General features: G+C 40.0%; 1 protein-coding gene across 1 annotated transcript in view; it reads right to left on the bottom strand.

Annotated features, from left to right (window-relative positions):
* LOC150084658 (uncharacterized) overlaps positions 1-25,412 on the bottom strand; it is a 350,037-nt gene that overhangs the window by 259,390 nt on the left and 65,235 nt on the right. The window contains exon 5 of the mRNA XM_090375393.1: positions 12,454-12,548. Within this exon, the coding sequence (XP_090231519.1) occupies positions 12,454-12,548 (95 nt within the window). The remainder of the gene's footprint in view (positions 1-12,453; positions 12,549-25,412) is intronic.

Raw genomic sequence — 25,412 nt, 5'->3', positions numbered from 1 at the left:
TTATGCAATGTGCTACATTTCAGGTGAAGTCTAGGTTCTTCTTTAAAATTAATTGGATTTTTTTTTCTATGATTAACTGAAGTGAAAAGTAAATATCTTCTTATCAATTAATGACTAAGATTAAAACTTTATAGAACATAAAATAAAACTCTATATGTCTTACATTCCCTAAACTTGGCCTCTTCACATACAATTTTTTTTCAGCCTCTCTTCTCTATCTCTCATTGTCTCATTTCATAAGCAATACCTCTCTTCTCAGATAACAATACATACATGCAAAGTGTGCATAGACTAGGTAAAGCTAACGATACTGCATTAAAAGTATATTAAATCCATGAACTTCTTTTTTCCATAAAAATTTTTAGAAAAAAGCAATGACAGGAAAAATATTTGCTGGATATTTCTATTTGTCTCAGTTTAAAGAAATTTGGGATGGCTTAACGAAGTTTTTAAAAGACTTAAATATAAAATTTTATAAACATCCATCCACTGGGAAAAGATCTGTTGCAATGAATGAACAGACAGATGGACATGGTGAAAACATTAAGCGCTAACACACCTAAAAAGTGCCAGGGCCACTAATGTGTTTTTGCAGACAGCACACTGGTAACTGCAGTGAATAGTCTAAAAGCTTTCCATATATTTATGGAAAACACTTGGACTTTAACTAGGTTATATAGCTTTTTCCATATTAGATAGAAGATTAATTAATACAGCAGGCCCTTGTTATAATATGCAGTTCGCTCTATGCTGATTTGCTATAATACTGTTCTTATATTACAACCCATATCTCACTGTAACGCTGTCACAACTCACTATAATGCTCTTTTACCAGCATACAGATTAAATTTTTGGCATGTTTAACGAAAACGTTTCATCTGATGTAGTCGATAGCTTGAATATGAATAGCAAGACAGCATTAAAAAGTTTCCCACACCAACTTGCAAAATTTTCCCATGCTCAGTGAAAATTTTTTCCATGCTAATTTAATTGCAGTACAGTGGCTTGTTACGTAGTTCCGAGATCAACATTTTAAAAAATGATCAAGTATATTGCTTGTAATATTTGCATTATATGCATTAATCCGAAGTCTAGTCATCACTCAGTACAGTGTTAGGTAACGGACAGTTTACTCGAACAGTGTATAATAATTAATGCAATGCAGTTACATTTTCGAAGATGAATAATGGCAGATAAGAATTAAAAAGCAACAATGTCTGGATGCGGTACAAAGCCTACTAAGGTAAGAAAAAGACTGAATTTGAAAAGTAAATTATACATTTTTGAAGTGAATCGATTCTGTTCAACGACAAGTAGATGTGGGCAATCATTTAGGACTGGCAGATTCAACTGTAAGAATAATTATAAAAAAATAAAGAATTAATTTTAGCAGTGGGAAAGACAGCTGTTCCATTGCAAACAACTAAATTAGTTATGGCTAGGCTGGCTATTATAATTGAAATGGAGAGACTTCTAAATAATTTTATTGAAGTAATATCCAACGTACAATTCCGTTAAGTTAAATATTATTAAACAAAAAGCAATTAGCCTATCTGATGGTCTGAAGAAAGCTCAGAAAGCTGAAAAAACAAAAACAAAATATGGAACCATTTAAAGCTAGTAAGGGCTGGCTCAATAGATTTAAAATTCAGGGAGAAGCAGTAAGTGCAGATCAAGAAGGAGACAAAACATTCAAAAAATAACTTCTTAAAATTATTGAAGAGAGGTGTTATACTCCTCAACAAGTTTTTAACATAGATGAAACAGGACTTTTTTGGAAACGAATTCCTAAAAGAAGTTTTATATCGAAAGAAGAAAAAAACATGCTAGACTTCAGCGTGGCGAAGGATCAGTTGACTTTATTGTTGAGTGGTAATGCTGCAGGGAATTTAAAGTAAAACCCCTTTTAGTTTACCAGGAAGAGGGACAATACAATCCAAAATCGACCAAGATATGAAAACTTGACAGACCAGGGTCATCAGATCAAGGCATCAAAGGCAGATATTGTTGAGATATCAGAGACATGGTGTCACATAGATATAAGCAGTGCAGAATTGGAATTTGGGGAGTACAATATGTACAGAAAGGAAAGACAGGGTAGGAAAGGAGGAGGGAGTTATGCTGTTAGTTTAGAAACACAAAATCTAAGGAAGAGAATCCAGTTGACATGGGTGGACAGTGCAATGTTAAATCAGTTTGGTGTGACATAAACACTGGGAAAGGGAAACAGAGTAAGAGTGTGTTATAGGCCTAATGACTCTGATAAATACTAATGAACAGTTGTGCAGAGAAATAGAGTGGGAAAGTAAAACAGAATGTCCTGTAATGGAGGATTTTAACTTTCCAGATATTGACTGAAACTTGTGGTTTGGTCACTCGCATGCTAGCAAGACGTTTGTGGATTTCTTGGAGGATTGTTTTCTACAGCAACATATTCGATGGGCACCCAGAGGGAGTAATACTCTTGATCTGATTATCAGCAGTCATTATAAATACATTAAGAATTTGCAGATAAAGGAACCAATAGTTGACACAGTGTAATCACAGTTGTCATAATGTAATCAGAATTCCGTAATCACGGAATTCTGATTACATTATGATTATATGGTAATCACTATTCAGAATTCAAATGGCTGTAGCTATATTTTTTTTATTTAATGCAAATTTGAAATTACACAATATATATTTGATACAAACATTATTTATTCAATACAATGCACTAATACGCTAATTTTTAATTTTATTTAATACAAAAAGAGCAAAAAACTAGTAAAAACTAAAACTAAACTATACATTGTCTTTTAGATTGAGTTAGTTCTCAAAAACAGTATGGACTCAATCAAATCTTCTTTCATCGAAGCACGTAAATCAGATTTTATTATTGTGAGTTCTGAAAACAGCCTTTCAACACTGACTTGGGTAGGTGGTAGAGCAGTAACGCAAAAGGCTGCATCTTGAACTATTAGTGGATCTGTTTTTATTGCATCTATCACATGTAACTTTGATGTACGACCTACTTTCTCCACTAAAGTTAAAGCTTGATAGAAATCAAAGTGGAACTTCTCATAACTGGTTGCTTCCAGTGCTGCAGCTTCTCCTTTGTTGGTATTTGTATTACTAGCTTGAATGCATCTCTTTTTTATTTTTTTTTGGTGATCAAGCTGTTTTTCAAAATCACATTCATCAAATTCTGAACTAGAAGAAGAAGGTGATGTGTCAAGCTCAGGGGAGGCCACATAATCTTCTTGCTTTAATCCTGTTATTTTTTCACTTAAATCAAGTAGTGCAGCTTTTCCTCTGGCTACCTAATCCTCTGATAGCAAAATTCTGTAATTTGGATCAACATAAATTGCTGCTAATAAGATATCATTTTCTATTAAATTAGTTTCTCTGTGTTCCATAGACTGTTTGATTCCATCAGCAATGAGACCACCAATTTGGGAAAACTTGAAGATTAGACTTTGTATCCTGGATCATTCTTTGTAGAATGATCCAGGTGTTAAGTAAGACTCTTGGAAGTTGCATTATATGGGTGGCGAAGTAATCTTTCAAGCTACTCAACTTCTTCCCATTCATGATCAGATAAAGTTATTTCAGGATTTGCCATATCAATAAATAGAGACTTTAATTACAAAAGACGTTTGATCATTAAATAAACACTGCCCCATCTAGTAGCTTGATCAATTAGAGCTCCTTTTCCACAGCACCTCTTCAGAATAGCATCAATCTTGGGGGTTCAAGCAGCTACAGCAACCTGGCGCAACTTACTTATGAGATTAGCTGCATGAGCTCCTTTCAGACCATCACGGATTGCGAGCTGTAAAGTATGCAAACCACATCTCATAAGGACACCAGAGAAGAGAAGTCAACAGAAGTTCCCTTGGATCCTACCTTGCCTGATGGCACAGTGTATGAAAAATCTCTAGCCTTGAAGACAGCATTAGAGAATGTTTTCAAAGAACCATCAAACAGAATTACAACAGGTATTAGATCGCGGATTGCAAACATTTTTAGTAAGATGGAAGCCATGCTGATAGAGACCTTCCTGGAAAATGAAAAGGCAAACGTGAAGATACAAATCTACGAACAATGTGGGGCAAATCAAATGCAACAGCGTGCCCCCACATATGTCCAGGCGCTGAGGAATGGCTCAAACCAGTTACAACCAAACGAAGAAGGGCAACAAGAAAAAAGGCAACCACTCTTGAAAACACCAAACTTGGTGGTTCTCAGACCGACAACCCTGGAAAACGCTGAAAATGTCCAATCCAGCGAAGAACTGAAGGTTAAATTTATGAAAGAGATGAAAGATGACTTGAGGACTACTAGAATTAAAACAATAAGAAAAACAAGAAGCACGGGACTAATAATAGAAACAGAAAATAAGGAAGATATACAGGCAATAATGGAAAACCCAAAACTTGTCAAGTTAGGGCTAACAGCGGAGCCGCCAAAAAAGCGTGGGCCTTCAATTATAATATTTAATGTAGACCAAGACGTAACGCCTGAACAACTAGCAACTGAAATTGTCACCAGAAATTTAAGGAATTTAGCCCAGGAAGAACAAAAAAAATGCACGGTAACACCAAGGTATTCAACCGGTACCAGATCGGGAACCAATAGGAACTGGGTAGTTGAACTAGACCCATCTGCATGGCAACAGCTGAAAAACTGCAACAGAATATATATAGAATGGGGATCCCACCGGTTCCGGGAGCATGCAGCGGTGCCGAAATGCTTTCGGTGCTGCAAGTTCGGACACACAACCCACACCTGTACTCAGACAACGCCTACTTGCGGCCATTGCTCTGGCAAGGGCCATGAGTACAAAACTTGCCCCAACAGGGAACAGGATCCAACCTGTGCCAATTGTAAAGCAGCCAAAATGGAATACACACATTCGATCAGAGATCCAAATTGCCCGGTCTATATCAAAGCAAAGGGTCAATACCAAAAGAGAACCAACTATGGAGACAAACAATAAGAAATATAATACATCCAAAATAGAGATCATCCAACAAAATGCACAAAGAGCCAGAGCAGTGGCAGAACAGCTAAGGATAAAAGCTGACGAAATCAATGCAGACATCCTCATACTCCAGGAGCCGTACACCCACTCTAAACGGGTGTGTGGATACCCAATCACATATAAGATAGTACACGAAGAGGAAGATACCCCTTGGGCGGCGGTAGTGGTACGCAACCCAGACTACACAGTCACGAAAGTTAAACAACTATGCTCGTCATGGGCAGCTTGTGCCCACGTATTGACGCCACTAGGCCAGTTCTACATAGTGGCACTGTACTGTAGACCAGGGGAGGACATTACCCCAGCTACACAATACCTTCAAGTTTTGGTAGACTTGCTCCCGGACGAGAAAATAATCATAGGGGGAGATGTCCATTGCCGATCCCCCACCTGGCACAGCCTGACTGCGGACAGAAGCGGAACTCGGAACGGGCAAATACTAGACGAATATCTTTCTAACTCCCCGATCATGGTACTAAATCGGCCACACCAACTGCCCACGTTCTGTAACACACTGTGGGAGGCCACGATCGACGTCACGCTGTCCACTAGGAACGTCACAGGCTATATTAAGGATTGGCTTGTTCGGGATTCGTGGACAATGTCCGATCACAGAGTGATTACCCATCAGATAGCAAGGTCACTTGACAGAGCCCCAATATCCAAGCAAATACAGAGCCGATATGCCATTCGCAAAGCAAATTGGGAACGTTTTAAGGAAATCCTAATACCAGCAACGGCCCAACATCTAACTGAGACAAATCAGCTCGAGGAACCCAATAAAACCCAAACTAAAGTAACCAAGATAATAACAGAAGCCAGCAACGCAGCAATAAAAAGAAGAAGCCCGATCCGGGGGGCTGTCCCGTGGTGGACCCTGGAAATTCAACAGCTCAGACGGGAAACAATTACAAGAAGAAAACAATTCCAACGGGCAAGGCGTACATGGCCGGCCCATGAGGTTGAAGCTTTAAGGGAAAGATATAGAGAAGCCAGAAACAGCTACACAAATGCGATCGTCAAGAGCAAACGCAAGGCCTGGGAGACCTTTGTAAGCACAACAGGGAACACCGAACCCTGGGGTGTGGTATACAAGATAGTGACGAATAAACTTCCCAGGGGGGAAGTCATTTCAACCACCCAGACACCACAAGGTGATTATACCACCACGTGGCAACAATCTATAAGCAATATATTGGATGCCATCTTCCCGAAACCAATAGAGCCATCACTGCCAGAGCAACTTATCATCTGTCAAGATAATGAAGTTTACTCAACAGACACTCAGGAGCCACCCTTCACACGGGATGAACTACAACAAATGGCAACCACGATAAGAAATAATAAATGTCCAGGCCTGGACTACTTAGAACCCGAAATTATTAAGAAGACCGTGGAGATCGTTCCAGACCTCCTCTTACACCTATATAACAGCTGCTTGGCTAAGGGCATCTTCCCCAAAAAATGGAAGACAGCAAAGGTAAAATTAATCGCCAAAAATTCGAACAAACCACCCCACCTGCCAAACTCCTATCGGCCAATAGCCCTGCTGCCGGTTGCAAGCAAACTGCTTGAAAGACTACTCTGTACAAGGATAAATCAGCATTACCAGGCAGTGAAACTCACAGAGACATCGCAATACGGATTCAAGAAGGGTTCGTCTACTGTGGAAGCCTTGCGTAGCCTATCGGAATCAGCAGCAAACTGCAATAATAAATATCTTCTAGCCATCTCTGTTGACTTCGCTGGGGCATTCGACACCATTTGGTGGCCGGGTGTACTGGCAAGACTAAGGCTGGCACATGTGCCGATCAACTTATATTCCATAATTAGGTCTTATCTCTCTGAGAGACGCATCATCGTGGAAGCACCTTATGGTAGAGTGAATCGTGATGTCCACAGGGGCTGTCCCCAGGGTTCTGTTCTGGGGCCGCTCCTGTGGAATATGGTTTTGGATGGGTTCTTGGCTTTGCACCTTGGTGATGTGCGCTCCCAGGCCTTTGCTGATGATTTGGTCCTCACCATTGCTGCAGATAGCCGGGCCCAGCTAGAGGAAAAGGCCAATCAGGCAATGCTGATATTGCAAAACTGGACCAGAACCCACTGCCTGACGATATCAACAACAAAGACGTCCTCCGTCCTGCTAAAAGGCAAGCTTGATATACGTAGACCGCCACAAATAAAGGTGGGACCTACCACAATAAAATTAGTGACCCAGTTAAAATATTTAGGAGTTATACTGGATGGTAATCTTACTTTTAAACACCATCTAACTTATATCAGAGCCAAAATCAAAAGATTTTGGCTCTGATAAAACAACCTTCCTACCGATCATCACTTTATAAAACAACCTTCCTACCGATCATCACTTACGCAGCAATATGGTTTTCCAAAACAGGAACTGTAGTAAACCGACGCATCCTTGATGCAACGCAAAGAACAATCCTACTGACAGTTACACGTGCTTGTAGGACAACCAGTACCCACGCGCTGCAGGTCTTGGCCGGAGCTCTTCCCCTTGACTTAGAGATCATGCGTAGGGGAATGAACTACCACATAGAGAAAGGAATACCTTGTACATACCATGGCTATACTGTGGACGTTAATGCACCACAAAAAAATGAAAAGACAAGGCTGCAAAAACACCTGATGCAAGTTTGGCAGGAGCGCTGGGCCAACTCAAATAAGGGAAATATCACCAGGAAATTCATTCCGAACATCGACAGGATGTACCCCAGTCCCCCAACTTGGTTTCATCCTGGCTTATACACCGCCTATTTATTGACTGGTCACGGGGCCTTTACAGCCAAGCTGGCAGCGCTGGGGATTGAGGTGGATCCGAGATGTGCCTGTGGGGAGCTTGAGTGCTGGGAGCACATTATGTATGATTGCACCCATTATGAGGACCTCAGGTGCAGACTGATCACTGCAATACACTACCTCCCCAAGAACTTGGAATCACATCTATTGGACTCACTTGAGGAATACAGGGAACTAAAGGAATATGCCCAAAAACTATTTGGTAGGCGTAAAACATTGATAGCCATCTACAGAAGGTAAAAAAAAAAAAAAAAAAAAAACACAGAACATGCGTGGAGAGGACTCAAGGAGAACCTCGCCCAGGAACCTGCTTACTACTAATCATCTAAAACCAGCGATCGCAAGAATAACCCCATGGAGCTGTGGATCTTCCCATGATGAAGAGAACCAGAGCCATAGCTAACAGACCAACAATGGACCTGACCAGTGTTCATAGCTGAGGAAAAATATGGCTACCAATGACAGAGAAGACCACCGAAGATAGAGAACTCCAAGTTGCTGCCTCAACGGAGCCATATTGGCTCTATGCTCTGCACTCTCTTGTGCAGTGCAATTCTTTTACTCCCACACCCGGCAGGGGTGGGAGGTGACGGCTTGCTGTCGCCTCTCTTCCCTGCCACACCATTTCTTCCCTCTGGTGGGGCATGGGCATGCCTCACTGAAAAATTGGGAGTCACCTACCCTATCGACCCTCTTCTTCCTATTTCACCCACCAGCCTTCATTCTCTCCTCCCAGCACTTTTTCTTGCACAGCGTATAGCCCTACACGTCCAAATTTAAATACACCAAAAAATTTCGCCCAACCTTTTAGGCACTTCAGAAACAGGCTTTCAGCGTCAACCCCATATTAGTGCTTTAATGTAAGTGATTTAAAATCAACCGCGGTCGTTCCAATTTTATTTTAGGTCCTAGCCACTAAAATCCCAGGAAAGTAAGTGGCAGGACCAGCCAGAGTACAATTGACTCAATGGTAACACCCGGCTAGCCTCCACGTGGCGAGGTATGGACAACGTCTGGTCCCATTAGGGGCCTGGCGGCCAATAAGCCGGATAAACAATGGGCACAACATATAACACTACTCATGACCCACACACTTCTAAATCTCTGGCTTTGACAGGGTACTGTCACCGATACATAGAACATTCGCGGAGATGGGAGAAATCCCAGGAGCCGCTAGACCCTCAATATACCTCATACCTCATACCTCATGTTGTATGTTGACGTTGGGGAAAGTGAAACCAATGAAAGTGTTTGCAATAGCATCTGTAATGGCTGTCAACTGTCAAATTCTGAGATAGGGACCGAGTTGCGGCCACAGAAGGAATGTATTTTTCCGGATTCATGAAGTTTTTGAAGGCCTACTTCTTGTACTTTGGGTGGTAAAGTAGGCAACCGAGACAAGAACTGGGCTTCACACATATGATGCACTACCTGTTCATCAAAATTCAACCAGTGGATGAACCGAAAGGGATGTTTATGCTTTTCGCAGTGCCCACGATATGGAGGGAATCAACAAATCACGTCAGAGACTGTTACTTCTGTATGGTGCCTCCTATTAGAAAAGGGATGACAATGAATAAAAAGTGGACAGTGATGTACCCAAATATACCATCTGCCTGTTTGTTTGGGGATTTATTAGGTGCATCGGCATCTACAGCCATAGTGTGCCATATACCATCTGCAATTCATCCCTGGCCTCACAGTGAAATACTACCTATTCCTAAACCATCCGATCATTTTTCTATACAATCTGATGAAGATGAAGACACTGATGAACATTAACTTCATATACACAAAGAAGTACAGCAGCCATCCATGCCAAGAGATACATCATTTTATCCAAACCTTTATCCTTTGAACCACATAAGATCACTCAAAGTGAGCTTAATGTCCTCAGGAGATCAAACTGCCAAAGAATAAGGCAGAGCTTTTGGCCTCAAGGCTACACCAGTGGAATCTTCTAGATCATTCTGTGAAAGTGACAACATTTCATACTTCAAAATAAAGGCTATGATAAATTCTATCAAATAGAAGGTGAACTCACTGTTTGTAAGAATGCTGATGGTCTAATGGCAGCAATGAACATGAAGCACATTCCGGAAAAATGGCGGCTATTTATAGACGCTTCTAAGGTTAGCCTTAAGACTGTGTTATTATGGAAATATGATGCCTTCAATACCTCTTGTGTGTGACATCCACAAATAAGAAACGTACGGAAACATGGAGAACGTCCTCTAAAGTGTGCATTCTCAGAAGTATGAGTGGCATATATGTGGTGATTTAAAGGTAATTGCCATTTTATTAGGACTAAAAAAGGGTACACTAAGTATTGTTGTTTTCTCTGCAAGTGGGAAGTCATGCCAAAGATATGCACTATGAGAAGAGGAGTTGGTCTCAACTAAAATCATTAACACCTGGAATGAAGAACTTAGCATTTGAACCTCTGGTAGATACAAATAAAGTTTTGCATCCACCACTCCACATCAACTGTGGCTCGTGAAAAATTTCAAGAAGGCTTTCGAAGTGAGTGGTCTTGCATTCACATATTTGCAAGACAAATTCCCAAGACTTAGTACAGAGAATATATACAAATATGTGAATGCAGGACCACTCACTTCGAACTTTTCAAAGACGAACATTTCAAATGTGTTCTTAGTGATGGTGAGAAATCAGCATGGAAAGCCTCTCTAAATGTTTCCGGCTGGTTTTCTAGGAAATGTTAAAGCCAGCAACTATAGGCAGCTTGTGGAAGATCTCATTACTTCTTGAGAAAAGATCCAACTGGCGATTCATCGGAAACAGGAATGGCAAAACTGTTGGACAACCTCAACCAATGGAGAGAGAACACATAAGTTCCTACCCAATGTCGACAAATTCTATCTAAAATCACCACCCTGATTCCAACCAGGACTATACTCAACATATTTTCTAACAGGCCACAGACCCTTCAACGACAAACTTGTAGCCCTCGGACTGCTTGAGGACCCACAATGCTCATGTGGGGAAATAGAGATATGGCATCACCTGATGCACCAATGCCCAAATTATGAGGACCTGCATGGGAACTTCATCACACAGCTTGCTTACATATCCCAGGACTGGGAACACCACCCCCTGGACTCCTCAAAGTATGTGCAACACCTCTTCATGAGAAGAAGAGCTACAGTAGTAACAAGAAATAGACAACAATGAAAATAAAACCCAATGCCGTATCCCAAGGATGTGGACCAATAATAATAGAGGACATGACAACTCCTGAATGTGACCAACAACCCAGATGAGACCAAGCACAGGAACGAGATCATCAGCTGAAGTACAACATTCGACCTGACATGACAATAACAAGATTTAGACCAACTACCAACGTAGGACAATAAACCTTGTTGACAATGCACCAATGGGTAATCCAAACTGGGCCCTAGCCTGGCTCACTTTAATTCACACTCCCTGGCATTGGGAAGAGACAACTGTCTCCCCCCCCCCTGCTGCTCCTCTCTTCTCCTGGTGAGGCACGGGCATGCCTCACTGACCACCAAGGGACATCTTCTCTGTCACCCCCATACTTCTAACTTTCCCCCAGCCTTCAGTCTCCTCCCCTACTCTATCTATACACCAGCGTATGTCTAAATTTAATCACGAAAACTGAACTGCAATCAACAACATTTGGCCTTCAATTCTAGCATCCCGCACCTTTTCTTTTTTTTTTACATAGGCCACTGAAATCTCGGGAAATCCCTAGCCACTGAAATCTCGGGAAACTAGGTGGCAGGGCCTGCCAGAGTAAAATATAGAGCTACTGGGTACCTGGTCTGCCTCCACGGGGCCAAGTGCGGGCAATGTTGGGTCCCATCAGGGGCCCAACGGCTAAATGGACACATATACATGATCCATACACTTTTAAATCTCTGGCCTTTACAGTGAACTGTTACACCTACAATGAAAGGAACACGGAGATGCGAGAAACCCCTGGTGCTGATTGACACTAAATACACTTTACTTCTTATTAAAAACTGGGGTGCAACATGTTATTGAAGATGCACTTCTTGCATCACACCTGGATTTCTTCCCACAAACTGTGGTGCCATCAGTGATGAACATGGTGAGCATTTCCACCAAGACATCACAGCAATGGAACAAAGATACAAAAGTAAATGGAGTGCCATTGTGTTCTGATTATTGTTGGATGATGAAAAGGGATGCTCTGAATATAAGCGAGAAGTGAAAAAAAGGTCCCATGTTTGATACATGGTATGTTCGTAGCTACGTCTTACTACCACATAAATAAAAAATACCTTGCACAAATATAAAAAACTACTTTTTTCCGAAACAAGAGCCAATCTGCCATTTTAAGCACTATTTCTGTGTTTAGCACCCCAAAATCTATCAAGTAAAACTACTTTCATGCCCGTAACAAGATAAGAGCCAAAATTTTCTGTTCAGTGTTATAGATACTTTTCCCTTTTGGGTTGTCGGCAGTGTATAGTCCAAGGTCCCCCCCCCCCCAACGAACGGTACTGGACAGCTTCATAATTTTTGCATGCAAATTTCCAGTGATCCATGCAGCACAATATTACATATGAAATTTGTAAGAAGACCACACTCACCTGACTCCAATTATCGCCAAGGCCTTTACCAATAGCACTGCTAACTTGATGACCAAACCGTTCAGCTTGTAAAGGAGAAGGTGCAGAAGTGGTATCTTTGCAGGAGAGGGAAGGGAGAAAGCATAATTTAAGGCAATACAAAAATTTCTTAAAGAATTCATAGTAAAACATCAGCACCATGTGATAAAAGTCCATTAAATTACTGATATCTTGATGCTTTATATTTTCTACAAAGTTTATATATACAGGGGGGTCCCTGATATTCGAGTATTCATTGTCCGAGTCCCTATAGTTACAAGGTTACAAATAATACATTAAAAAAATACGAAAACATAAAAAATATAATAGTATCTATGTAAGGCACATAGATACTATTATATTGTATCTATGTATGCACAAAGTGGAACTAATATGACATGCGCAAGTGATATACAGAGGTGTAAAAAGTTTACAAGTTTAAAAGTTTATTTAATGTTTATTATATGATTGAAGATTTCAGTGAAGGGGAAACGCACTTCACCATAATGATGTAAACACACTGAATTCCAGCTATCGGTAATATCGCAAATGCAATAAGATCGAGTTTACTACCCATTTATACAATGTACAAACAAAAGAGGGCAATAAACCAAAAACTGCAAATTGTTTTTATTGTTTTATGATGGTGACCTCCAGAAATGTGCTTTAAAAATATATCAGAGGTGTTCAAATTTGAAGCACTTGTATCCTGTTGACTCGACTCAATCTACCTATGGTCAGTTTCTCGTTTACTCTTGCTTGTAGTATTTGCGTCTGTTATTTTCGATAATTTTTACATTAAGTGAATTCTTGGTTTTCTTATTTTTATTAAACAAAGTGAAGTGCTGAGGATAAAACATCACGGGAAAAAAAAAAAAAAAAAAAAAAAGTTATGGTTTAGATGTTAAATTAGAAGTTATACATTGTAAAAGAATTGGAGAACAAGTAATCAATATCACGCATTCCCTTGAGATCCCGGAAACAACAATTCACACCATCCTAATTAATGAAGGAGATATGGAAAGCGGAGGGAAGAATGTGATCCAGCATTCTGAGGTTAAATAATGGGCCATGGACCCTTCAACGACAAACTTGTAACCCTCAGACTGCTTGAGGATCCATAATGCTCATATGAGGAAAGAGAGACATGGCATCACCCGAGGATATACAGAAAGAGAATTGAGAGAATGTAGCCAAAATTCTGTAGCTTCTAAAGGTTGGTTTCATTAATTCCAAAAACGGTACGGATTCAAAAATGTCAAAATTCAAGGAGAAGCTGCTGGCACAGATTCAAAAGCTGTGGAATCTTATCCTTTAGAATTTAAAAGACTCATTGAAGAGGGACAATATTGTCCTAAACAAATTTTTAACGTTAATGAAACCGGATTAAATTGGAAGTGAATGCCGTCAAAGATGTACATATCAATCATAGAAAAGGCAGCACCTGGTTTCAAGATGTCAAGAGATTGCATAACTTTATTTTTTGGCAGAAATGCAAACAGCGACAAAAAACTAAAGCCTTTACTTGTCTACAGGAGTGGAAATCCAAGAGCTTTAAAAAACATACCAAAAAGTTCGCTACAAGTGAAATGGAAGTCCCAACAAAAAGTGTGGATTAAGAAAGAAATATTTCATGATTGGTTTATTCATTTCTTTGTGCCTGAAGTAAAAAAATATTGCAAGGGTTCAAATATAGAGTTCAAGGTCCTTCTTATTGTAGACAATGCCACAGCTCATAACATTGAAGCTGACAATGACTTGTGCCCTAATGTTAAAATTATATTTTTACTGCCACAAATGACATCAAGTAATGCAATCCACGGACCAAGGAGTTACTGCTGTTTTGAAGGCTTATTACCTTCGATTTACATTTAGAAAGTTAATTTCTGAAACTGATACAAGTATAATGAAAATAATGTGGATGATTTCTGGAAAAGTTTTAATATTCTGCACAGTATGATTGGAGAAGCTTGAAAAGAAATTTCGTGTAGATTAATGAATAGCTCATGGAAAAAATTATACCCTGACACTGTTCATGAATATGAAGAATGCATTGTAACCGGGTTACAAAATGAAATTGAAAGTCTTGCAAAAGAAGTGGGATTCAACAAAGTTTATGATGAAGATATCGTACTACTGCTTGAATCAAGTGCAAAACCATTTACAAATGAGGAGCTAGCAGAATTAGTCCAGGTACCAACAGAAGAAGAGGAAACCGAAAATGATGACGCAATTGAATTACCAGAGAATAAGGATTTGAAAATTAAAGAATTAAAGGAAACCACTCAGAAAATTGACCAAGCACTTGAATATTTTTGTGAGAATGACCCTCTTCATGATCATGCAAAAGTTAAGCACGAAGTTAAAGACATAACTAAATGGTATGACATAATTTTATCTGAAAAAATATGGCAAAAAAACAAATTCTGGATTCATTCTTTATTAATAGAACTGTAAAATAGTATACCTTCAATAAACTTTACGATGTTCAACACATTATAATAAAAAAAGTATAAAATAATTGTTTCATTTTTCAGTCCCAATAAAAAATGTCAAATAAAATAATTGTCTCCTTTTTCAGTTCCTTTAATCTATTTTTTACTATGTAAAAGTAAAAAATACACATTACAAAAAATTGGTCCCCGTTTTAAGTGGAATTTTCTGGAACTAGTGTTCTCCCCAGAACATATCAAATGGGTGCATTGCCTGGTGAATTTAACTGACCACTCGGCTAAAACTTAAGTGAGTCTTGCAGTACCATATGATACTGCTCACTCAATTAATATTAATTTGTGCAATTATCCTCGGATAATGAGGATCCCCTGCAAATGAGATTTGAGGCAGAAAGCCTCAAACTATTCAACTGAATTAAATGTCATACATTTATAAGAAACATGTAAGTTTATGCCAAGCATACCACCAAAGGAAGCAAAGAACATGTGCTTCCATCCAATATAGGTTATCGTTTTTCCCATTCAAGTCTAGAGACAAAATGGCATCAGTGTGAGGAATATGGAAAATAAGCCATTCGTATTTCCGGAGATAGCTTTTATATTAAAACAAGATTGGTAATATAAACATAAACATTACATTTCAGGTGTGTTCAATTTATTAAATAATGTGAACCAAGGGTTTAAAAACTCCTATAACATAATCAAGAATGTATCAAGTGATATTCATATGAGTAGCTGTGTGTGTGTGCGCGCGTGCGAGAGAGAGAGAGAGATTTCTTTTTGTTGTAGCCAAAGCAGCAACCAAGATGATATATACATTTTACATACATAATACATTTTAGCTTCAAATTTGATTCTAGGAAGTTAAGAGATACTAGAACTGTTTAATGCCATTTGCAATCAAGGTCATGCACCACCACCACAGTACTGGTATGACCATACATTTAATAGTATTAGCAAAGAAAAAAAAAAAAGAAACATTTTGCCTGCCCATCCCATCCCCAATAATTTGATTAGTTCTTCCTTGAATTTATTCAGACCATTCACCACCACCACCACAAAAGATGGAATTTTGTTCCTATAATCAACTGCCCACTGGCAGAGGGCAAACTTATGTACATATAACCTGCACCCATCCTTCTTCAGTTTGAATTTATGTCCCCTAATGTGTGTGTGTGTGCAATCTGAACAAAAAGAAAAATGCCATCATTATTGATAAGCCTTAAAAACCCATCCCCAATAATTTGATCAGTTCTTCCTTGAATTTATTCAGACCATTCTCCACCGCCACAAAAGATGGAATTTTGTTCCTATAATCAACTGCCCACTGGCAGAGGGCAAACTTATGTACATATAACCTGCACCCATCCTTCTTCAGTTTGAATTTATGTCCCCTAATGTGTGTGTGTGTGTGTATGCAATCTGAACAAAAGGAAAAATGCCATCATTATTGATAAGCCTTAAAAACCTTAGTCAGCCCACTCTCTTTTCAGATGGTGCAATTTGCAGAACTGAAGCCTCTCTTGGTAAGAATCTCTGTTTCTCTCACCAATCGCATTGCCCTTCTTTGCACTCATTCCAGCAGTTCTACATTCTTCCTAAAATGTGGCCATCAGACCTGTATGCAATACTCAAGAGTTGACCACTATTGCTTTGTACAATGGAATAATCACTTCTGTATTTCTGCTATCAAAATTATTGTATATCATTGACAAAGCTCCTTGAGCTGACTTGACAGACTGTCATAGCTGACTGCACAATTAATTCCAAGTCTTTTTCATTCTCTTATTATCCACAGTGCAATTAATGTACTACACTGTTGGTACATTAATCACACTTCACTGAAACTGATCACTGCAATCACCATAAGCATTACCTAGCATTTGTCAATGTTAATATTCTTTTGCTATTTCTCAGCCCACTGCCTAATTTTTTTTTGACCTTTTTGCAATAACATACCTTGATTGCTGTCATTAACCATCCCGCCAACCTTTTCATCAATTATAAACTTAGAACATTAAGCTTAATATACCTTTTTCAATATCATTAATAAATATAGAAAACAACAATGGGCATAGCACTGATCCCTGGGATGGGGAACTGAATAAATGACATTAGTCCATGAAGATTAATGTCCGTTGATAACCACTCCCTATCTTCTCCCACTTAACCATCCCTTTATCCACAGCGGTAATTTGCCCTTAATGCCACCATTGCTCCAATTCGTAAAGCAGTCTTTTATGTGCAACAGTATCAATTTGCCTGAAATCCAAGTATATGATATAAGAATTATTCTTTACATCTAGTTCCTTTGTTACTCCATCATAGTATCCAATCTAATTAGTAAGAAAAGATTAACAAATCCATGCTGTAACTGCTGCATAATTTACACTCCTCTCTAGAAGAAATTGCAAGTTTTGATTTAGCAAGTAGTTCCTTATTTTACTGTCAGATATATTACGGAAGTTTTTTTCTTGATTTCAGAAGAAAATAAGTGCCTTCAAGCATTAGCATATGTTATCAAGTGCCATCCTCTTTTTTTGTTAATTCTACGAATTAACAAAAAAGTTTCAGACAGTCAAAAATTTCAGACTGCCTTGGTTAAGCTTATGCTCAAGTACACCAAATCTTCCTTATTTCTTACTGTTGTTTAGATGTTTGTGGCTTAAAGAAAAGGAAACTGCTCCTGCTGCATTTGAATTCAACTTAACTTTTCCAGAGTGATTCTTGGAATGCGACTGTGCATATGCAGGCAAGTTTCAATAGTAGTAGACTCTCTGGAGAGAGTTTCTTTGGAGAATTTTGAAATTTAATAAACATTTCACACCCAAAACTTAATGTTTTATTTTTACTTCAAACAAAATGCAAATCAAATCATGAAAATTAAATAAGCTTATGAATATTTTGTATTTCAATGCAGAAATATATATTTTTTATTTTTTTTATTTATTTTTTTTTTATGTAAACCCGAAACACGAGAGTTATTAGAAGCTATAATACTTGGTACCATGCTTGGGTTGGAGGTCGAGAAGAAGAAAGAAGATATTTGTTGACATTGGACTTGAACTTCTGTAGACTGTAATTTTCAGGAAATACATATGAAGGAAGGTTGTTCCAGAAAATGGCAGTTGAATGAATAAACGAGGAAGATGAAAAGTTTTTTCTGTGAGTTTGAAGTTAGAGAGTAAATGGATTTTGGCTGGTGGCGGCACATGTTCGGCCTGTTTTGAAAGAGAGAGTGGGCATTATAGAAGCCAATTCGGAAGAACTGTGCCCATGGAAATATCTGTAAAAGAGGCATGCAGCAGAAACAGTACGTCTAGGAGACAGCGGCCTCCGTAGGCGAGTGGTCTGGAGCGGGAATGCAGTAGCACAGGCTCTTTGAGTAGACCGGGGTTCAAGCCCCCGACTGCTGAATACGGTCGATCTGCCAACCCGCACTGGACCAGCATGGCAGATTATGGTCCATTTCCCTCAGCATGAATTGTTGAGGAGGCTTCCATCCTGCAGTGGGTTGATAATGGCTGCACTTTACCTTTTTATGAGACAGCGAGTGGAAAGACTCTGTTAGAGACGAATCATTAATTAACCTAACTGCCATTTTCTGAACGAAATCAAGAAGCCTGAGAGAGGTTTTGGAGGCACCACCCCAAATGTGGGGCCAACATTCCATGGTATGGCGGATTTGCAATTTGTACAGAGTGAATAGCTGTTTGGAAGAAAAGTAATGCCATGAGTGAAAAAGAAAACCAAGTTTTGTAGATGCAGAGGGAGCAATATTTGTAATGTGCTTGGGGCAAGAGAGATTAGAAGTCAGGGTAATCTCTAAAACAGATATATCATTTTGCCTAGAAATTGGAGTATCATCAAAGATAAGCATTGGAGCAGAAGAATCATTTTTCTGAGATATAAGACAAGGCTGAATTTTAGAAGGATTGAAATCAACTAAGTTGTCTTTGCCCCACTGGAGAATTACCTGGAGATCAGCATTTAAGGAATTGGTAGCAGATTTTCGATAAGTTGAAGCTGATTGAGCAGGGCAAGGTTTCTCAAAATGGAAAGTGGAATGCAATGTGCTATCATCGGCAAAACTATGGATAGGATTTCCAGTCAACGGAAGAAGGTCATTAATATAAAAGAGGAAAAGAGTGGGGGAAAGAATTGAACCTTGGGAGACACCAGCATTAGTGGAAAAATTAGAAGACAGACAGCCAACTACCATCACCCTCAGTGAGCGATCAGAGAGAAAACTGGATAACCAATTACAAAAAATAGTTGGCAAACCATAAGATGGAAACTTGTTTAGAAGACCTTTATGCCAAACATGATTGAAAGCCTTTGAGATATCAAGAGCAACTGCTTGTGTTTCACCAAACTTTTCCATTGAATTAGTCCATAAATGGGTAACGTAAGCCAGAATATCACCAGTGGATCGACATTGACGGAATCCATACTGGCAATCATTGATCAGACAGGTTTCTAAGTAGTTTAAGACTTGGCGGTTAATTAATTTCTCCATTACTTTAGAAAGAGTAGAAGTAATTGAAATGGGACAATAATTGGATGGGAGGGATTTGTCCCCCTTTTTAGGAACTGGCTGGATATGAGCAATTTTCAAGCAGAAAGAAAAACACCTTTGGAATAAGAAAGCGAAAAAAGTCGGCAAAGAACAGCAGTAAGTTCAGGAGCACAGGTTTTGAGAACATGTGAAGAAATACCATCGTGACCTGGAGCTCTCTTAGCATCAAGATTCATCAAAATCCTTCTGACATCCTTTTGAAAGAAGACCACAGAAGGCATTGAATGGAGCGTGTTGGGAATGGTGGGAGGTGTTTTACCAAGATCATTTATACATGAGTGGAAGAAAAATGGGATGCTAGCAGGTCAGCTTCATCCTTGGCTGAATTGACAACAGAACCATCTGGTTTGGACAGAGGTGGGAGCAGAGATGGGCAAAAGTTGCAGCCAATAGCTTTGGCAAGAGACCAGAATGCTTGGCTACCATTAGGGCAAGAAGCAAGTTTTTTACATTTAGCCTGTTCAAAATCTAGTTTGGACTGATTAATAACTGCTTTACAATTGTTGCGGGCTTTGGTGTAGGCAGAAAATAAAACCGAAGAATTAGAAACAAGCCAATTACGATATGCAACATTCTTCTCTTGAACAGCCTTAGCACATTTATTGGAAAACCAAGGTTTAGATAAAGGACGAAATTTTAAAATGGAGTGTGGGATAAAGGATTCCATTCCTGCAAGAATAATTTCACTGACACGATCTGAGTAAATGTTGACATCAGAAGTTTTGAAACAGTAATCAGACCAAGAAAAAGAAGAAAGGAAATCTCGCAGATCATCCCATTTTGCATTCTTGTAATGCCGAACAATACAAGGTTGGGAATAGCCATGAGATAGAGGCTCCACTGGAGAAGAGACAATCACCAAGTTGTGATCTGAGATGCCTAAAGGACCTCTCACTTCAACAGTGTACTTAGAATTGTTGTTTGTGAGAAAAAGATCAAGCGTGTTGGCTGTACGGTTAGGATTGTCAGGTATTCTTGTAGGTAAATGAACAATCTGTGCAAGGTCATTAGTAATTGCAAAAGCCTCAGCATCTCAACCAGCTGGGTTGGTGTGACTAGAAAGCGGAAGCCAGCTGGAGTTGTGAACATTAAAATCACCAAGAAAAATTACCTCACCGTTAGGAAAGTTGGACTGGAGAAAGTCAAGTAGCAAAGGGAGGAAGTCAAAGAGCTCCAAGTGATTAGTGTAGTTGGGAGAATGGCAGAGACAACAGATGAATTTGACACAATATGGTAAAGAGATTTTGAGCCAGAGAAGATCAAAAAGAGGAGATTCCAAATTAACAAGTCTCTGACCGGAAATATCGGAACGGACATATGCACAAGTACCACCTTTTAGGCGAAAGGAATCATACAGTGAGTAATTTGGGCAACTGAGATGAGCAGTAGTTGAATCAACCGATAACTGAGATTCTGTCAGAAAAAGTACATGGGGTTTGGCAGATTGCAAGTGGAAATGGACATCATTGAGATTAGAATTGAGACCACGTATATTTGTGAAATGAATTTGAAAGTGTTTGGGAGGTTTAGATCTTTTCGCAGATAAGCTTACTCTATTAGTTTGACAATTCATGGTGTATTCAATAGTAAGAAAAAGTGGGAGGGACACGCTGTAAGAAGTAATGAAATTTTTTGTATGGCACACACAGGATAAGAATATACCCAGATCCTTGACATAACGTGGCCTCGACAATGCTCCCCGCATACACACTACTCGGACCCCCTCCAGTCACTATCTGGCAGAATAGAGGTAGCAAGATTATACACTAGCTGATCCGGAAGCCTCCTTCCGGATCAGCTAGTGTATAAGAGAGTTACCAATAGGTTCAGTCAGGTGTACTAACTAGCGGCCAGCCTGCGAACACTGTTTTAGAGCTGTACCCTCGAAATGGAAGGAAGACTGGATCTTGCCACGATGTTCATCATAAACTCAAAAGTCATCAGTCATACTGCATGATGGAAGAGATGGGGAAGGGTTGACAGGAACTTAGCTCTGGAGACTGAACATGGGTTCCACACTTCAAGCCTCCAATAAGCAAAGTGGTGGCATTGCACTGGTTGATGAGAGTCATCTATATATCACAAGATTCGGTTTTATCAACTTTGGATTTTGTATGCACCCAGCTGGCCAACACCCATTAATAGTCATGAATTTTCAAAGCTATCACAGTACGGCAATACCTATTTGAAGATTTCAAGATAGTTGCTTATAAGTAGACACATTATTTATATGTGACACACATATAAGTAATGACCCACATGTGACAATGCATATATGCATCTAGTCATTAAAGGATTGAAGATGAGATACAAAAAAAAAAAAAAAAAAAAAAGTGCACAAAAAATTATTTTTGGAACATACATAAATGAATAAAATGTTTGGAAATGCTGCTCTAATCAAACTAAATTCCCCCCCCCCCCCAATATACCCTGCAACTGGACATGTGGAATCTGTGATATTAACACAATAAAAATCACGACATGTAGAGTAAGTAAATCCCCAATATACGTAAGAGATACGTTCCAGGACTCCTTACATATGTCGTGTTTTAAATAAATCAGGAATGACTAATAAAATATTGCTACTATATTTTTGATATTCTAAAATTAACAAAACCATATAATATCCTCAGAAGAATGAAGAAAAATAGTTATATATCATAACAATTAAAAACTATCTGGTGACAGCAGTCAAGTAGCCTGAGTGGCACATAAGAAAAGAAAACATAAAAGGAAGAAAAAAAGGGATGTTATTCTACTGTAAAAACTGATATGTATTTCGTATGCCATGTAAGCTTTATAAAGGCTACTAAGAGAATCAAAACCAAAGTGTACATATTTAAGAAAATTTGACTAAACCACACAATGAATCAAAGTCTGGTGATGAAGTGAAGGTAAATTAAAACATACCTGAAGCATTAAGAAGATACATTAATCACAGGGTGCTGTAGGCTGAGTAGAGGTTAGGGAGGTAGTACGTGACATGAACTCTTCAATCTCCATCTGTTTCATATAATTTTTTTTTTCATAAATTTCGCAATAAGCCGATAAGCAATCTTGAACTTTTCTTTCTATTTTCAAGAAAGGTTTGGTGTTTTCATCTATTGCATCAAACATAGAGACTTTCCTGAATTTTACAAAATGCTTCTGCCATTTCCTTTAATTTAAACTGCTTCTTGGTTCTTGGGTTGCTCTGATTCCTCAACAGATTCAGCTCTCCCTCGCTCGTCAACTCTTTGCATGTTCAAGTGGTCTATGTCTTCTGCTGTTAAATCATCACCTTTCATCCATAAGCTCATCTACATCTAAGTCCACCAGGACCAGTCCACTTGGGCTAAGTTTACAATTCCTTTGGCAACAGAAGACATCAGTTCATCTTTGTTATGCTCAAAATGCTTTAGAAGAAGTTTTTCCCAAAAACTCCGCTCAAGTTGTTGTCACATCATTCCAGGCTCTTGAAATGCACATTCCATCAAGGAGGCTAAATATCTTCCAAAATTGCCGCAGATCCATCTTCCCTTAGGCCCGGATAGTAGGGAATGTATGCGGTGGCAACTGGCGTAAACAGTTCTCTTCGTCCGCATTCCGCTTTTCGGATATATTTATCTATGATCCTCTGGGGGTAGCCGCATTTTCTGAGATCCACTGTGACATGTTTAATTTCTTCTTTTCTATCCTCAGAGGTGTTGCAATGGGACCCAGCCCTATCCAAAAATGCTATAATAACACTGTTCTTATGATGGTTGGTTTGTGCTGTATTGTAATGTGTATATTGGCCCCAGCACATGGGTTTCCTATATACACAGGAAAGGGAGGGTACCCTCTACTTCCACCTCCGAGGTAAACTGAATAAACAGGGAGAAGCTACTGAGGAAACCAAACACCTCATCCTCTCCCCCGCCTCCGAATAATTGTAAACGTATCGTTTGTTTTTGAGTAATGTAAGTGGTAGTGTGACTCCTGCACATTTTTTGCTTATTATGAGGATAGTGTCAGCCAAAGCAACCCGAATTTCAGATATTTACAGACAAAGGCAAGTTTAACAGGTTAATGGAAGAGGCTGCGGCCAAACGTAGAAGTGGTAATGTGACCAGTAACTTTATATGCAATTTGAGCAGCAAACAATTAACTAAGGAACAAGAGGGGGTGTTAAACTTAGGTACAAAATTTGCAGTGATCCCTCCTAATCCATCAAATGTGGAAGTGGCTATGGGCATCAAAAGAGCTGTGAGTAAGTTACTGTGGTCATGGCCAATGAAATCCGTACAAGAACCTGAGCCATTCTGAGTCAGGCTCGGGCAGCTCCCTCCAACCTCAGAATTAGTCAGAGGAAAGCGCTTAAGGAGCTTAGACAAGATGGTAGTATTGTGGTCTTGCCCGCAGATAAGGACAGGTCAACGGTGATCTTTGAAAAAGAAGAATATTGTAGCAAAGCCTTGGAACTTTAGCATTAGTAGAGGAATATGATGCAAGAAAGCAAGCTTATATATCATCAGTAAAAAAAAAAAAAAACCTTCCCATTTCATCCATCCTTTCACTTCAAATGCTTGTCCAGTTCCACCTTGAACCCATTTAGGTTTTCAACCTCCACAACGGCAGACGGAAGCCCGTTTCAACCATCAACCACCCGGCCAAAACCAATCTCCGCACATCCACTCCACAACTGTCCCTCCTCAACCCGAATCCATGCCCCCTCAAGTGATCAATCCGAGCAAGAAGAAGAATTCAATCAGCACATCAGCACTGAGCTTGCTCAAGGCCTTATACACCTCAACCAGATCATCCCGCATGTGCCCAGCCCCCAGACACTGCAATTTGCAGAACCAAAGTCTATCTTGGCAGGAGCAACAGTTCATTCCCCTCACCAACTTCATCGCCCTTCTCTGTACCCGCAGCTCCACATCCTTACCAAAATGAGGCCTACATACCTGCACGCAGCACTCAAGTCGTGACCCGACCGCAGCCCTATACATATGGGAACAATCACCTCCTTATCCCTGCCAGCAAAATTTCCATACATCACCAACAAGACACCACGAGCCACTATTTCAGCCCGTCTGCACCGCGCAAAAAACTCCACATCTGACCGCACAACCACCCCAGGTCCCTTTCATTCTCCACCACCCTGAGTACAGCACCACACAGCCGGCACACCACACTGGGGCCACCGCCATCGCCACCCACATGCAGCATTCTACATTTGTCAATGTCAAACATCAATCTCCACCCCCCAGCCCACCTCCACAACCCTTCCAGATCCCGCCGCGCCAGCACACTATCATTAATTTCATCAACAACCGTGCCAACCCCTATATCATCCGCAAACTCAGACACCAACCCTGACATATCCCCATCAATATCACCGACAAACACAGAAAACAACATTAGGCCCAACACCGAACCCCGGGAAACTCCACCAACAAACACCAGTCCACGAAGAGCAGTGTCCACTGATTACCACACTCTGTCCTCTCCCAATCAACCATCCCCCCCATCCACTGCAGCAACCCGCCCCGAACGCCACACTGCTCCAATCTGCACAGCAGCCCTCCACGCGCAACAGTAGCAAAAGGTTTCCAAAAACTCAAGCATATGACATCAAAACCATTTCCCGCATCCAGCTCCCCTGCGACCACACCACAGTACCCAACCAAATCTGTCAGACAAGTCCTCCCCCTAACAAATCCACGCTGTGTCTGAACCACAACTGCAGTCCCATCCAGATGATCCTGCAGTGCCTCCCTAGCCAGTGACTCCATTATTCCCCCTAGAACATAAGCCAAACAAATAGTTCCATAATTATTCATATCAACCTGCGATCCCCCCCCTGTGAACCGGGGACACACCCGCACACATCCAGTCCATCGGCATCTTCCCTGAGTCCAAGGAAGCCCCCACAACTATGGCCA

This window comes from Mastigoproctus giganteus, chromosome 6 (genome assembly GCF_048544385.1).
Source record: "Mastigoproctus giganteus isolate SK-2022 chromosome 6, ASM4854438v1, whole genome shotgun sequence".
Classification (NCBI taxonomy): Eukaryota; Metazoa; Arthropoda; class Arachnida; order Uropygi; family Thelyphonidae; genus Mastigoproctus; species Mastigoproctus giganteus.
The sequence above is the reverse complement of the archived record's forward strand: the minus strand, read 5'-3'. Positions and strand labels throughout refer to the sequence as shown.